The sequence below is a fragment of the Saccopteryx bilineata genome, chromosome 6 (assembly GCF_036850765.1).
Source record: "Saccopteryx bilineata isolate mSacBil1 chromosome 6, mSacBil1_pri_phased_curated, whole genome shotgun sequence".
NCBI classification, from domain to species: Eukaryota; Metazoa; Chordata; class Mammalia; order Chiroptera; family Emballonuridae; genus Saccopteryx; species Saccopteryx bilineata.
Window position 1 is genome coordinate 71,821,633 of NC_089495.1, and position 14,538 is coordinate 71,836,170.

General features: G+C 38.0%; 1 protein-coding gene across 2 annotated transcripts in view; it reads left to right on the forward strand.

The window, feature by feature from the left end:
* Positions 1-14,538, forward strand: part of OBI1 (ORC ubiquitin ligase 1) — a 52,804-nt gene that overhangs the window by 13,266 nt on the left and 25,000 nt on the right. Inside the window, exons 3-5 of one of the 2 annotated variants that reach the window (XM_066236374.1) lie at positions 706-797; positions 4,058-4,306; positions 7,673-7,761. In XM_066236374.1, coding sequence (XP_066092471.1) covers positions 706-797; positions 4,058-4,306; positions 7,673-7,761 — 430 coding nt within the window. The remainder of the gene's footprint in view (positions 1-705; positions 798-4,057; positions 4,307-7,672; positions 7,762-14,538) is intronic. The other variant, XM_066236375.1, reaches the window with a different exon arrangement.

The following is a 14,538-nucleotide window of genomic DNA, read 5'->3' on the forward strand; positions in this document are numbered from 1 at the left end:
TCAGCTGGGGTGTGTTTTGACTTACACCAAAATTCAGGTACATCACCGTCTTAGGAATGGAACTGTGTCATGACCCGAGGACCCCCTGTACAAAGAAGAAACCACAGCAAAAGTGAAGAGCTCTTGGGAAGAATTCATTTTGAGTGTATCTGAATCATTGTTATACAATAATGCTGTTATTTCTAATCCATTATAACTAGGTTGTTAGAATCAGTGAATTGACAATTTTTTCAGTGTGTTACCATTAATTAGATATGCCTGAATGAATAAATTATATCATAATGTGTATATAAGTTATATATAGATAAGACATATTTGATAATTATATATATATAAAATATATAATCTATATAATTTATTACTTAAATATAAATATAATCATTGATTTTATCATTATTTAAAAATTGTCTGGTATTCAAAATTTACAGTAGTCTAAATGTGATAATGAAACATAGCATTTACCTTTCCTGAGTTTACTATAACAAGATACTTAGATTAGTGAACTCAACATGGTATTTTACTGAAGACATTTCTTATGGTGTTACTTGATATTTATCTTTTTTAAAAGCCAAGATGGCAGCCCCAAATATGTATATAAGTAGAAATTAAGCTGGGAAACTATGTAAAACAGTAAGAAAAGGTTCAGTTTTATTTTCATTCTGCCCAAATTAGAATGAAAAGTTAGATTTTGTTTTTTTCACGTAGGAGGGACAAGTGAAAGTGAACCTATGCTAAGTCATACAGTCCGGAAGCACCTTCGGAAAACTAGACTTGAGTTACTCCACAAAGAATATGAGGTAAATCATCATTAAAATTTAAAATGGCCTGACCTGTGGTGGCGCAGTGGATAAAGAGTCAACCTGGAAACACTGAGGTTGCCGGTTCAAAACCCTGGCTTGCCTAGTCAAGGCACATATGGGAGTTGATACTTCCTGCTCCTCCCCCTTCTCTCTCTCTCTCTATCTCTCTATCTCTCCCCCTCCTCTCTAAAATGAATAATAAAAAAAAAAAAAAATTAAAATGATGGCAGCATTGAAGTCAAGGTAAAACTGAGCTATATCAGGCCCTGGACTTCGTCCATGAAATCTTATTTAAAAGTCAATTTAAAAATATTTGACAAGTTCTTTATCTTTTTCCTTTCCTATTTCAAATAGAGGAAAGGAACAGATAGAAGCATTTCTGTTTTTTCTTTCTTTTAGTTTAAAATAAACAGACACATCATTTTGTAAGTATTTGCTCCCTAAGAAGTGGGGAGATAAGAGAAACCCTCTTGTAAGTGGCCCTCCAGCCCCCACAGGGCATTATGAGTGCTCTGGTAGCAGTGACTATACCTCAGTCTGTTTTGGTTTCTGCCTATAAATTCAGTGATAACTATAAGCCTGGTCAGTTCTGATAAAGTTAATATACCTATGTCAACTACTAGCAAAGAGATTTTTTGGCATGAAAGATGGTATTTCCTAAATTATTTTGCATGTATAATAATGTGGGGTTTTTTAAAAATAAAAGCTGTATATATTTAAGGTATACAGCATGATGTTTTGATAGACATAGGTAGTGAAATGATTATATTAGTCAAGCTAATTAACACGTCCATCTCCTCTCCTAGCAAATTTCCAATATACAGCGCAGTATTAACTAGAGTCATCATGCTGTTTGTTAGATCTCTAGACTTATTTATCCTGCATAATTGAAATACTGTACTCTTTAACCTATCGCCCCACTTCTCTCCCCATTTCCCCCACCTCCCCACTACTGTTTAACTCTCTGCTTCTGTGTATTTGACTTTTTCAGATTCCATATATAAGTGAGATCATGCCCTAGTTTTCTTTCTGTGAAGGTGACTTGACACGGTGATGGAATTTTTCCAAATTAACTTTATGCTAATGAAATACATATACATTTGAATAATGAATATTAAGTCCAAGTGTTCTTTTCTGTTGACTAAAGAGAGGATAGTATTGGTATCTTCTTTTAATACAAAATATCTTTAATTTAAACAATGTACATGAAAACTCTTTTAGCTACCTCAAAAAAAATTTTTTTAAATAAAGTGGGGTATAAAGAAATTACTGAATAAACGTCTATAAGTGTTTTTCTACTTATATTTGTTTATTCATTCATATGTTAATTAAACCAGTGATTTTCTCATTTTATGATGCTATTTAATTTGAAATATATTATAATTTAAAATAGTAAATAGAACTATCTGTTAATTCAGAAATGTATTCTTACATATTTAATGAATATTTATCATATTTAGGTACTAATCAGATTAATCCTTTAGGAGATTACTGGCATATTGAACTACTTAGAATTTATTTTCGCGCTGGCTGGTTGGCTCAGCGGTAGAGCGTCGACCTAGCGTGCGGAGGACCCGGATTCGATTCCCGGCCAGGGCACACAGGAGAAGCGCCCATTTGCTTCTCCACCCCTCCGCCGCGCTTTCCTCTCTCTCTCTTCCCCTCCCGCAGCCAAGGCTCCATTGGAGCAAAGATGGCCCTGGCGCTGGGGATGGCTCTGTGGCCTCTGCCCCAGGCACTAGAGTGGCTCTGGTCACAACATGGCGACCCCCAGGATGGGCAGAGCATCGCCCCCTGGTGGGCAGAGCGTGGCCCCATGGTGGGCGTGCCGGGTGGATCTTGGTCGAGCGCATGCAGGAGTCTGTCTGACTGTCTCTCCCTGTTTCCAGCTTCAGAAAAATGAAAAAAAAAAAAAAAAAAGAATTTATTTTCTAACAGCAGAATTTCTCACAGTCTTAGTTTAAGAAATATCCATTATAGATGAATAAATTATATCACAGAAAAGAGTTCAAGCCCAAATGTTTAATAATTGGATTTGAGCCAATAAGCATTTCCAGATAGAGAAATCGAATACTTGGATTATTCACTGTGGTAACTGAAGAACCAGAATGTAGAAAGGTAAAAATTAACTGCAGGTATTCTTCAGAAATGGAAAGTGGAAGGAAATGGTATATGGTTTCAAATTTTACTTCAAATAGAGAAGCAAAAATATAAACATCAAACAAAACTATAATAGATCACCTTCATCAAAATCTATATATACATATTTTTTTTTTCTGAAGTGAAAAGTGGGGAGGCAGAGAGACAGACTCCTGCATACACCCAAACGGGATCCACCCAGCATGCCCACCAGGGTCAATGCTCTGCCCATCTGGGGCATTGCTCCATTAAAACTGGAGCCACTCCGGGCGCTGGGGATGGCTCTGTGGCCTCTGCCCCAGGCGCTAGAGTGGCTCTGGTTGCAACATGGCGACGCCCAGGATGGGCAGAGCATCGCCCCCTGGTGGGCAGAGCGTAGCCCCTGGTGGGCGTGCCGGGTGGATCCCGGTCGGGCGCATGCGGGAGTCTGTCTGACTGTCTCTCCCTGTTTCCAGCTTCAGAAAAATGAAAAGAAAAAAAAAAAAAAAAAAAATGGAGCCACTCTAGTGCCTGAGGTGAAGACCATGGAGCCATCCTTAGCACCTGGGCCAACTTTGCTCCAGTGGAGCCTTGGCTGCTGGAGGGGAAGAGAGAGTCAGAGAGAAAGGAGAGGGAGAAGGGTGGAGAAGCAGATGGGTGCTTCTCCTGTGTGTCCTGGCTGGGAATTGAACCCGGGACTTCCACACGCCAGGCCGATGCTCTACCATTGAACCAGCTGGCCAGGATCCCAAATCTATATATTTTTAATTTTCCTTAGTAAAGCAATTAAACAAGCCTTAGAATTTTCTTCTGCGGAATCTACTTTTTATTGAATTCATATGACTTTATTTCCTAGATATCTTAAATAGAATCAAAGATTTGACATTTTTGTTTTTTAAAATCACAAACTATCATTGAATTTAAATGAAAGCAGTGGGAATGCCAGTTTTTGTCTGAGATGAAATATATTTTGAGAATTTCAGTTGTAAGTTTCTGCCTACAAAACAATTCTGATATGTAAAGAATATGTGTATCTACAGAATTTTGAATATAAAATTTAAAAACACTTTGGCCTTAGGTTAATAGATATATGTGCTTAGTGTTTGTGTCTCCCTAATGGCTATGCACTGCTTTTTCAGGATGAAATAGATTGTCTGCAGAAAGAGATAGAAGAGCTCAAGAGTAAAAATCTCAGCTTGGAGTCTCAGATCAAGACTATTCTAGATCCTTTAACCTCAATGCAGGGTAACCAAAATGAAGACAAGCATCCAGTTGCTGATAATTCAAGTAAAATTGACCCTGAAACTGTAACAGAGTGGAAGAAAAAACTTCGAACTGCTAATGAAATCTATGAAAAAGTGAAAGATGATATGGATAAATTAAAGGAGGTAAGTTGTGATTGTTTTTAAAATTCTATTATATGTAGTTTTTAGATTTATATTATAGTTCTTAAAATTCTATAATATTATAAATATCTTCAAAAGTATAAATAGCCATATTATCTTGACTCATCTTTAGATGATTTATGGGGAAAGGACAAAAATCCCTGAATGAGCATTTATAAGCACTAGGAAAACTTTTTCTCGTTAAATGTCATTAGCTGCCAGGAAATATCAGGTGGTTCCATTTGTGACTATAATTGGAGACTCTAGAGCTTCTGTATGAGTTTGCATCTTCTTGTAGGAGAGTGACATCATTCTGAAGGATGTGTTTCTATTTTCTCTCTTTGTGGTTTACCTTAACATTTTTTAAGCTCATATCAGTGACTACCCAGTATACATAAAAACAAATACATATCCATTCCCTTCCCTATAAAATGAAAGACTTGGACCATATCTTTTCTAGCAGTACCATTCTCTGATATTTAAGCTTGTAAATAGTTAAAGACTTAATGCCTAATTCCGTGAGAGCTGTGAGTAGCCTCTTTGTGCTGTATGAGACAGGTTTATTTATTTATTTATTTCAATTATCCTTCCATCCTTCCAATGAGATAGAGAAAGCAGAGGTGAAAAAGCCAGACCTCTCGGATTTTCCAGTCTAGGAAAGGAGATGTAATGCGTGTAGTCATGAGAGAGCATAATCAAGTGCTGTAAGAGCCGTGTTGGTCTAAGGGACATTCTTTAGCTTGACTTCAGTTTTATCCATAGTGGAATTCTCTTGTGCTGCCTGGAGATGGTTTTGTGGTCTCCAGGTCCACAGCCACCCATTGAGCCTACCTGCAGTCCCTTAAAATACTGTTACTCTACTGAATTACTAATCTTGCCTTCTGAAGTCATTAATGAATTCCATGTGATATTTTAAAAAACTACTACCACATACTCACCCTCCGATCCTTAGTAGCAGAGAAATAGCTGCAACTTAGTGCAAATACTAAGCTATTTTCAAATACCCACAGGAAAAAAAAGTGCTGTTTAGGCTCAGAAAAGGCCTAGATAAGAGAAAGAAAGGAACTCGATGCTTTTAGAGAATAAAAGAAACTACAGACATAATTGCACTAAGTTTATTACTAGTGTAGGGGAAGTGTGTAGTTTCTTCGGTATTTGATGGCCAAAATCAGCATGTTGGTTTGTCTAAGAAGAGAAGAGGGCATAGAAAGGAACGACAGCTGGGAAGTTACAGTATCTATTAACCTACCATGTCCCCTCAACTTTCCTTCCTCTTGAGCCATAGTAAGTTCTGTACGGTCTCCTTTATATTTGTTAAACTTCATTAAGTTTTTGGTAGTAAATAATTCTTAGAGCATGAGGCTTGCTATGAAAACTTTACCCTGCTCCTAAGTGTGGTATAGAGGATATATGGAAAAGAAAAGTACATAAAACAGAGTTTATCTTTGCTTTTTTAAAGACCACATGTTAAATTCAATACTCAGGGACCCCAGAATTATTTTGGATACTTGATAAGCCCATTTTAGATGCCTGGTGATGCTGCTAGGTAGTACTAGGCAACAGACTGGGGCATAAATGAATTTAAAAACATAGACTACAGAGGCAGAACTTAAATGTGAAGTACAGAATAACATAATATAAATCAAATACAGGGTAGAAAAGATTCAGAATAAAGGACTACTTAGAATGACTGAAATGGACATCATTTTTCTGATGTTTTCAGGACAGAATGAGTTTTGATCCATTATGAAGCTAGTATCATTATCCATTCAGTTTTGAGAATGCAGAATAGTTAGCTGAAGATTTCATTACTCTTTAAGGTGCAACACATAGGCAGAACTCTGGCCTTTGTAATCTTTACCCTCCTAACTCTCCTGAACTTGAAAATATCTCCTGATAGTTGAGGAACTAGCCAGCCCATAAAGAGAACATTAGGGAGCCACAGAACTGGAGAGAGAGATACAATATAGCGATACAATACAGAGGGGATGGAAAAAAGAAATCTCAAATGAGTTTCTAATTTAAGCTTATCGTCATCATCAAAAAGCATTCACTAAGTGCCTCCTCCTCTTATGGTACTGTGCTTGAGAGCTTAATTCATTATCTGTGTCTATGAGGAAGTAATGACTTTCCTTAATCTTCAGAGGGGCAGTAATGGTGTTTATCAGTCACTTAAAGAATTAACCCTGTACAATCCTGGTTGATTTACAACCACTAGGAGAAGCAGGTGCTCAGAGCCCAAAAGGAACCTGGATGAATCTAAGAAAGTTAGGCTTTGTGCCCAAAATAATGTTCTCTGCTTTTCTTCTCTTGTCATTCTCTTGGGGGATATTTATGTGGCTGGTCAGGTAATGTAGTCAGAAGACCTGGAAATTAGTCAGAAACATTGGTCAAATTTTGGAAATCTGTTTTTAAGTTTTCTTGGTTTAAATCTTTTTGTTGACAACAGTTCAGAAACATTGGTCAAATTTTGGAAATCTGTTTTTAAGTTTTCTTGGTTTAAATCTTTTTGTTGACAACAGTTCTGTGACCCAGTTGTAAATGTTCTAGTCTAACAAAGAATTTCTCCTGCAAGTTAGTGAGATTGGTTTCTACACTGGGGAGTCTTATTTTTCTTTGGAATTCAAAAATGCAATGACTAGGGGATTTAAAGGAAATAACTTTTCAGAAAACTCCAAAATCTAGGCAAACTACCTTTTAGACTGTCTAGAATCAATATTGAGCCTCTAGATTTTCTAGCAATTAATGTTTTAAGCAATTTTTAGGTATCATAGAATTCAAAAAAAAAAATCATGCTTGGGTTTCTTTTTTAAGTAAAAGAGAATCCATAGAATTTATTAGAAAATATTAAATCAGTTTTGAGAGTCTCAGAAGTTGTGAGCGAGGGTATTTGGGAAAGCCTTTTTGAAGAAAGCAAGCAAGCAGTTTAATCACATTAGATTTATTATCACTAAAAACTATTTTTAAGTAGCAATCAAGAATCAATCTTATAGTTCAAGAATTAACTCTTAGTATTGGTTTTGCAAATAATTGCATATGGTATAATGTTACCATGTTTAGAATATTCAGTTATGTGAAAAAGGAAAAAAAAAATGCTATTAGTATAGTCCCTTAATGACTAACTAACATAGCTCTGTTTATTTCCCTGGATAGGAGAGTTGCAGAGTGCTTGGGGAATATGGATTTAAAATGTTTGGTTGTATTCACAGTTTCATAAGTCATTCCCAGTGGTGATTTTGTTTTTGAAGGCCACGTTCCAGCATTCAGTTTTCTGATATTATCACTAAAAAATACTGATGGCTCATGCTATAAATTGTACAAAGCACTTTTATTTTAGCTTGTGCTTAATTATTTTTAACTCTTTTCAAGGCAAATAAAAAACTGAAATTGGAAAATGGTGGCCTGGTGAGGGAGAATTTACGACTGAAGGCTGAAGTTGATAACAGATCACCCCAGAAGTATGTATTTTGTTCATAGAGCAATGTTTCAGATTATGTAAATGTTTCAGAAAAAGCTGTTATTGTCATATGTTTTTCATTTGACTTTTCATTGAAGCCTATAGGTTTAAGTAGAATGTCTTACCTCTAAAAGCCAAGTATATAGTTATGTTATTTATAAAATTTTGGTCTTAGTTAAGGCTAATTTTGAAGAAAGGATTTCATTTTTATTCTTTTTTCTCATCTGATTAGCAAGAGAATTGTTTCGTAACCTAAAATCCATGAACTTTCACTTGGTTTCATATATAACTATTTAATAGTACTAACAAAGAGTAGGAGATTAACACAGTGCCCTTTAGAGGTTTTTTGAAATAATCTTCATAATAGTTAACATTCATATAGTGCTTTCTCTTTGCCAGTGGCAGCCTATGATGTACAACTAATATTGCTGCCCATTTACGGATAAGGAAACAGAGGCACCAAAGGATTAAATTTAATTTATCTGAATCTCTGCAGCTAGTGTGCTGTGTCAATAGGATTTGAACCCAGGTAGCCAGCCCGTTATATTTTTATACTACCCACCACACTAAAAAGCCTGTTGGAAAGAACTGAAGGCACTAATCCCTGGGTTTGGGGGCTCATTTGAACTATTAAGGATGGCACCCTTTCTTTATGATGGGATAGTTTTCACTCCTGTCCAAGATGTCCAAGATTGCAAGTATTGAGTCACAGTTAGTTGTCTGTTTAAAATGTGAAAACAGTTGAGACTAAAGAGTTGAAGATGGAGAAAAGGTGGGGGATACAGCGCTTGAGGGTTTCTTCTTCTAGGAAAAAGAAAAAGACAAGTGAAACGACAATATGGCTTCCATCCCTCTCTGAGGGGTGGTGTATCAGAACTCGACACTTTCTTCCCGTCCAACCACTAGACCTCCTTTCTTCCTAGTGGAAAAAGACAAAGCAGAATAAAAATATTTTCTACCAGCAATAGCTTTCTGCTTGGCATTTGAAAAGGAGAAAATGTTGCCTTCAGTAAAACAAAATGTAGTATCAGGAAATGGTAGAAGTAAACCATAATTGCTCAAAACAGAGATAACCAACAGAGAAAGAAACAGCTTTCCTTTTAAATAGTTCCTTCCCCTGTGCTCTGCAACCTCATTTTGCTTTCACTTCAGATAATGTCCTACTTTGACAAATGAGTGAAATAAGCTTAGGAAATGTTGCTGTTATGTGGTGGTTTTGAATCTCTGCTCCTCTCATTATTGGCAGCTCGCCTTGCCAGTCATAGTAATGCCTGTCCATTAGCCATTTCCCACAGCATGCTGAATGGAACTAAGGCCATTTTGTTTGTAGCTTTTATTTCTTGAAAGGTTGCCCACCAGATTTCAGATTTAATGCTAGCCACCAGGATGTGTGTTTTTAAATATCCATGGCTCCAGCCTGATAAGTAACTGAAGACTCTCACCTGAAGAAGCCTGGACTCTATCAAGCAGCCACACTTCTGAATCCCATGTAACTTCAGGACTTGCTGTCTTTAACTTCCATTTCTTCCCTTTGGTGTAAGGGGACAGTTTTACTTAAAAAACAATTTGAACTGACTCCTCTTCCAGATCAGTTTGCAGTGCATTGAGGTATTAAATGCATTGCATTTGAGGTATAACCTTATAGCCTTGTTTACTCTGCATCACCAGACTCTAGTGGGATTCAGAGAGAAGCTGGACACGGCCAAAAATACCCAGGTCTGGTTCACCTAATATTGTATTGAAAACAATATGAAAATTCCCGAGTTTAAAAGTACATGCAAGCAAATTAAAATCATCTATTCAGTTCCCTTGATTAGAAAGCGCCTTGACCAAATATTTTCTCTTGTCTACTTGCCTAGATGTCAAAGAATGTTTTTTCTACACATGGCCTTAGTTTCTGACGTATCCTTCAAGTTATGCAGATATAGTCTATAAGCCATTCAGGAGAGCTTTAAAATTTAGATTAGAGAGGAGAACAACTAGGAAGGCATATCTGTCAGCTTGGGCTGCCATAACAAAATACTACAGGTGGGGTGGCTAAAACGTAGGATATTCTCCCATAGTTCTGGGGCTACAGGTCCCAAATCAAGGTTCGGCAGTTTCAGTTTCTGTCAAGGACTCTTTTTGGTCTATAGACAGCCAGTCACCTTCTCACTGTGTTTTTACGTGTCAGAAAGAGAGAGAGAGACCTGATACCTCTTCCTCTTCTGATTAGGATAATAATCCTATTGGATATGGGCTTCATCCTTATGACCTCTCATTTAACTTAATTACATCCTAGAGACCCTGTCTCTAAACATGGTCACATTGGACGTTAGGGCTTCCACAAAGGAATTTGGCAGGATGGGAGTGGAGAACACAATTTACTCCATACTAGAATATATTTCTTTTCAAGATACTGAAAAAAATCATGTTATTTTCCTAAAACTAGACTAACATCTGGCTGGTGTTAAGTAGACAGTATGATAACAAAAGTAACATTTTATAATTTACTTAAATTTTATAATCTTTTAAAATGAGGAGCTGGATTATCATTTATCTCCTCTGTTACTGTTTTTCTATTCTATCTTTTACCCTTATTCTATCCAAACTTACAGTATACCTGGATACTTTTCCTGCCTCAGCATTAACTTACAAGCTTTGTTGAGCAGTGTGGCAGATATCCTACTAAGCATGTTCTTCTAGGTTTCAATAATAACCATTCGGTTCTTTGTCAAAAACTTATTGTACTGATATCCAAACTGATGGTCAGAAAATTTGATCATTTTCTTGATTTTTTGTAGACAGTTCTTAACTTTTTTCTTTTCTGAAATAATTTATTTCACTGAGGGGAAACCATCTATTTGCCTTTTCAGTTTTTGAGATAGACAGATTCCCGCATGCTCCCCAACCAGGATCCACCTAGCAATCCCTGTCTGGAGCATTTGCTCATATCAGCTGAGCTATCCTCAGCTCCTGAGGCTGATGCTAGAACCAACCAAGCCACTGGCTACGAGAGTGGAAGAGAGAGAGAGAAGGGAGAGAGAGAGGGACGGAGAAGCCGATGGTCACTTCTGTGTACCCTGACTAGGGATCCAACCCAGACATCCACACACCAGGTCGACGCTCTGTCCACTTAGCCTGCTGGCCAGGGCCTGCCCTTTCAGTTTTCTTTAATACAGATGCATAAGAGAATCAGACTTGATGTTTAGAACTGAAGAAGTGGTGCTATGTCTTTTAATTTACAAGGCTGATATCTGAGGAAAACTCATGTCCCAGCCAACCCAGAAATACTGAATGTTTACTTAACACTATACAAAGTACTTTAAAGTATACAAAACAGCAATTGAAGCTTACTTGCTATAATTTATCTTACTGCCTTGTACTTTCCCTTCCCTAGCACATATCACAATTGTTAATAATTACAGTTTTGTGTAATTATTTGTTTTATGACTCTAGTTGTGTTCATTGTTGTAGCCATTGCATTTTATAAAGTTCTGGCTTGTATTCTGCTCCTAATATATATATATATATATATATATATATATATATATATATATATATATATATATATATATATTTGTTGAGTAAATGAATGAAAAATACAGTCCCTAGGATTATAAGGAACAAGACAGACAAATCCAGAATGTGGTATGCTCAATAGGAAAAATGACTTGATTTCTTCATTAAATCATTGGCAAATGAAGGGGTTTGGGACAGGGAGGAGGCCTGCTTTACATAAAAGAGAATTAAGAGACATAATACCCAAATGTAGGACAGTTTACCCTTGAACAACTTGGGCTTGAACCGAATGGATCCACTTATATATAGATTTGTTTTTTCAATAAACATACAGTTGGCCCTCCAGATACCTAGGGTTTCACATTGGTGTATTCAGCCAACAACAAATCAAGACAGCATTTTCGATCCACAGTTGGGAATTGGTGGAGGAGGAGGGCTGAGTGTATGCTTTGTTCTATACCATTTTATATAAAGAGCCAATTCCCTGAGATTGCAAGGATGGCTACAGTTAAGTTTTGGGAGAGTCAAAAATTATATAAGGAATTTGAGCATCTGCAGATTTTAAACTGCATTGGGGATCAGCACCCTTAACCCTTGTGTTGTTCAAGGGTCGAACATATACTGATCTTGTTTGGATATTGATTAACAAAATAGCATGACTAGGCAGTGGTGCAGTGGATAGAGTGTTAACCTGGGACACTGAGGACCCAGGTTTGACAACCCAAGGTCACAGGCTTGAGCAGGGGCTCATCCAGCTTGAACATGGGATCATATATATGACTCCATGTTCTCTGGCTTGAGCTCAAAGTTGCTAGCTTGAGCAACGGGTAACTGGCTCAGCTGGAACACCCCAGTCAAGGCACATATGAGAAAGAAATTAATGAACAACTAAAGTACCGCAAATATGAGTTGATGCTTCTCATCTTTCTCCCTCCTGTCTGTCTCTGTCTCACCTCCTTCTCACTAAAAAAAATAATAATATAATAAAATGTCAAAGACATTGAGGTAATTAGGAAAATCTGAATGTGAATTAGATATTAGATGATACCAAGGAATTATTATTAATTTTGTGTAAGTATTGTGGTTACTTAAGAAAATGTCTATTTTTTAAGAAATGCATACTAAAATATGTACTACTGAACATTTTAACAAAAAAGGCATGCCCGTGTGTGTGTATATGAAATGAGGCAAAATCTTGATAATTGTTCAAAGTGGGTGATGAGTATTCAGGCTTTTTTTTTTTTATTAAGTGAGAAGCGGGGAGGCAGACAGACAGTCTCCTGGCATGTGCCCCTACCAGGATCCACCTGACAAGCCCCCTACTGGGCAGTGCTCTGCTCATCTGGGGGCTGCTGCTCCATTGTTAAGCAACCAAGCTATCTTAGCACTTGAAGAAAGGCCATCATGGAGCCATCCTCAGTGCCCGGGGCCAACTTACTGTATTGAGCCATGGCTGCAGGAGGAGGAGGGAAAGAGATAAAGAGAGAAGAGGGAGGTGTGGAGAAGCAGATGGTTGTTTCTCCTGTGTTCCCTTACCAGGAATCTAACCCAGGACTTCCACACACTGGGCAGACACTCTACCACTGAGCCAATCAGCCAGGGGTAGGCATTTCTTACATAGTTTTCTGTACTTTTATGGATGCTTGAACACTTTTATAATAAAAAATTAAAACCAAAAAAACATGGTCCTTGCCTCCAGGAAGTTCATAGTCTAACGAAGGCAAAGACAAAAATGTATGAAAAAATTAAACACTAAGCAGATACTAAACCAAATAGGAGAAACAACAATTATGCATTTAGAGAGTGGCAGGTAGGTTTTAGTAATGAGCATCTTCTTCAAAGAAGCAGGACTTGAGCCCAGCTTTGAAGGATGGAGACTTCAGTTAGGGTGGCGAAGAACATTCTGGGCAAGAGAAAACAGTTTGAGGTGATAGGAGTACTGTGCGGTTCCTTCAGCTCTAATCCCTTCTCCCCAGTAGCAGCCAAAAGTATGCTCAAGAAAAGATGGTGGCTTTCTTCTGAGCTCATCAGAGCAGAAGTCCTTTATGTAATTTATACATCTCTCCACTGTGGCCGTCATCACCCTAGTAAATAACTGGTTAGCATGACTCCACTACATCCACTACTCATTGCTCTAAGCTGGAAGGCCTGTTCTCAGTCTCCAATTTCGTGGGGAATACCAAGAGTGTCACACTCCACATGGTAAGAAACAACAAGAATGATGAGAAGCTGAAAGGAAGACCGAAAGTATTGCATTTCTCGATTCCTAAATTCCCTTGGCTTCAATTACTATTCCTACACTGTGCCAGGAAATGTAGATGTATTTGTTCTTGATAGAGTTAGGAGTTCCTTAGTGATTTTTTTTTAGCTTAAAGAGGTATGAAGAATTGACTATAAAGCATTTGAAAGTTCCGTGCCCTCTCTCCAAGTTCTTTGTGTTCTTGTGCCATTTGTTTGGCCGAAGGCCTGCTAAGCAGGATTTGTGCTATGTAGCCAGCTATTAGGAGGCTTCGGCTGAGCAGCTATTGCACCCAACTCTTAACTCACCGTAATAGCGTAGGGTAAAAGCTCCATGTATAAAACTTCACATCATTTGTATCAAACTTGGTTATAATTGGATTAATGGCTTACTTTCCATAAATACAGGATCAGGAATGTTATGTGTTCTTATTATTGTGTCTTTAGTGACATCTGTGGGTTTCCTTTTTTTTTTGTGAAAGAGGCAGAGAGAGGGACAGATAGGGATGGAGACAGGAAGGACAGAGATGAGAAGCATCAGTTCTTCGTTGTGGCACCTTAGTTTTTCATTGATTGCTTTCCCATATGTGCCTTGACGGTGAGGGCGGGGTGCTACAGCAGAGCGAGTGACCTCTTGCTCAAGCCAGCGACCTTGGGCTTCACGCCAGCAATCTTTGGGCTCAAGCCAGTGAACATGGGGTCATGTCTGTGATCCTACACTCAAGCCAGCAACCCCGCTCTCAAGCTGGTGAGCCTGTGCTCTAGCCAGATGAGTCTGTGCTCCAGCTGGCAACCTCGGGGTTTCAAACCTAGGTCTTCTGCATCCTAGTCCGACACTCTATCCACTGCACCACCACCTGGTCAGACCATCTGTGGGTTTAATAATCAGTCCTTGAATGCAGCAGCTCTTTTATTGCACGGCAGCCCCAAGACTGTCACTATGAACCAGCCTTCTTCACCCATGCCCCAGCTACTTCTTAGAGAAGATAGAAGCTCCAGGTACTCTCTGGACAGTGAGCAGTCTGTCCTGTTGTTAGTA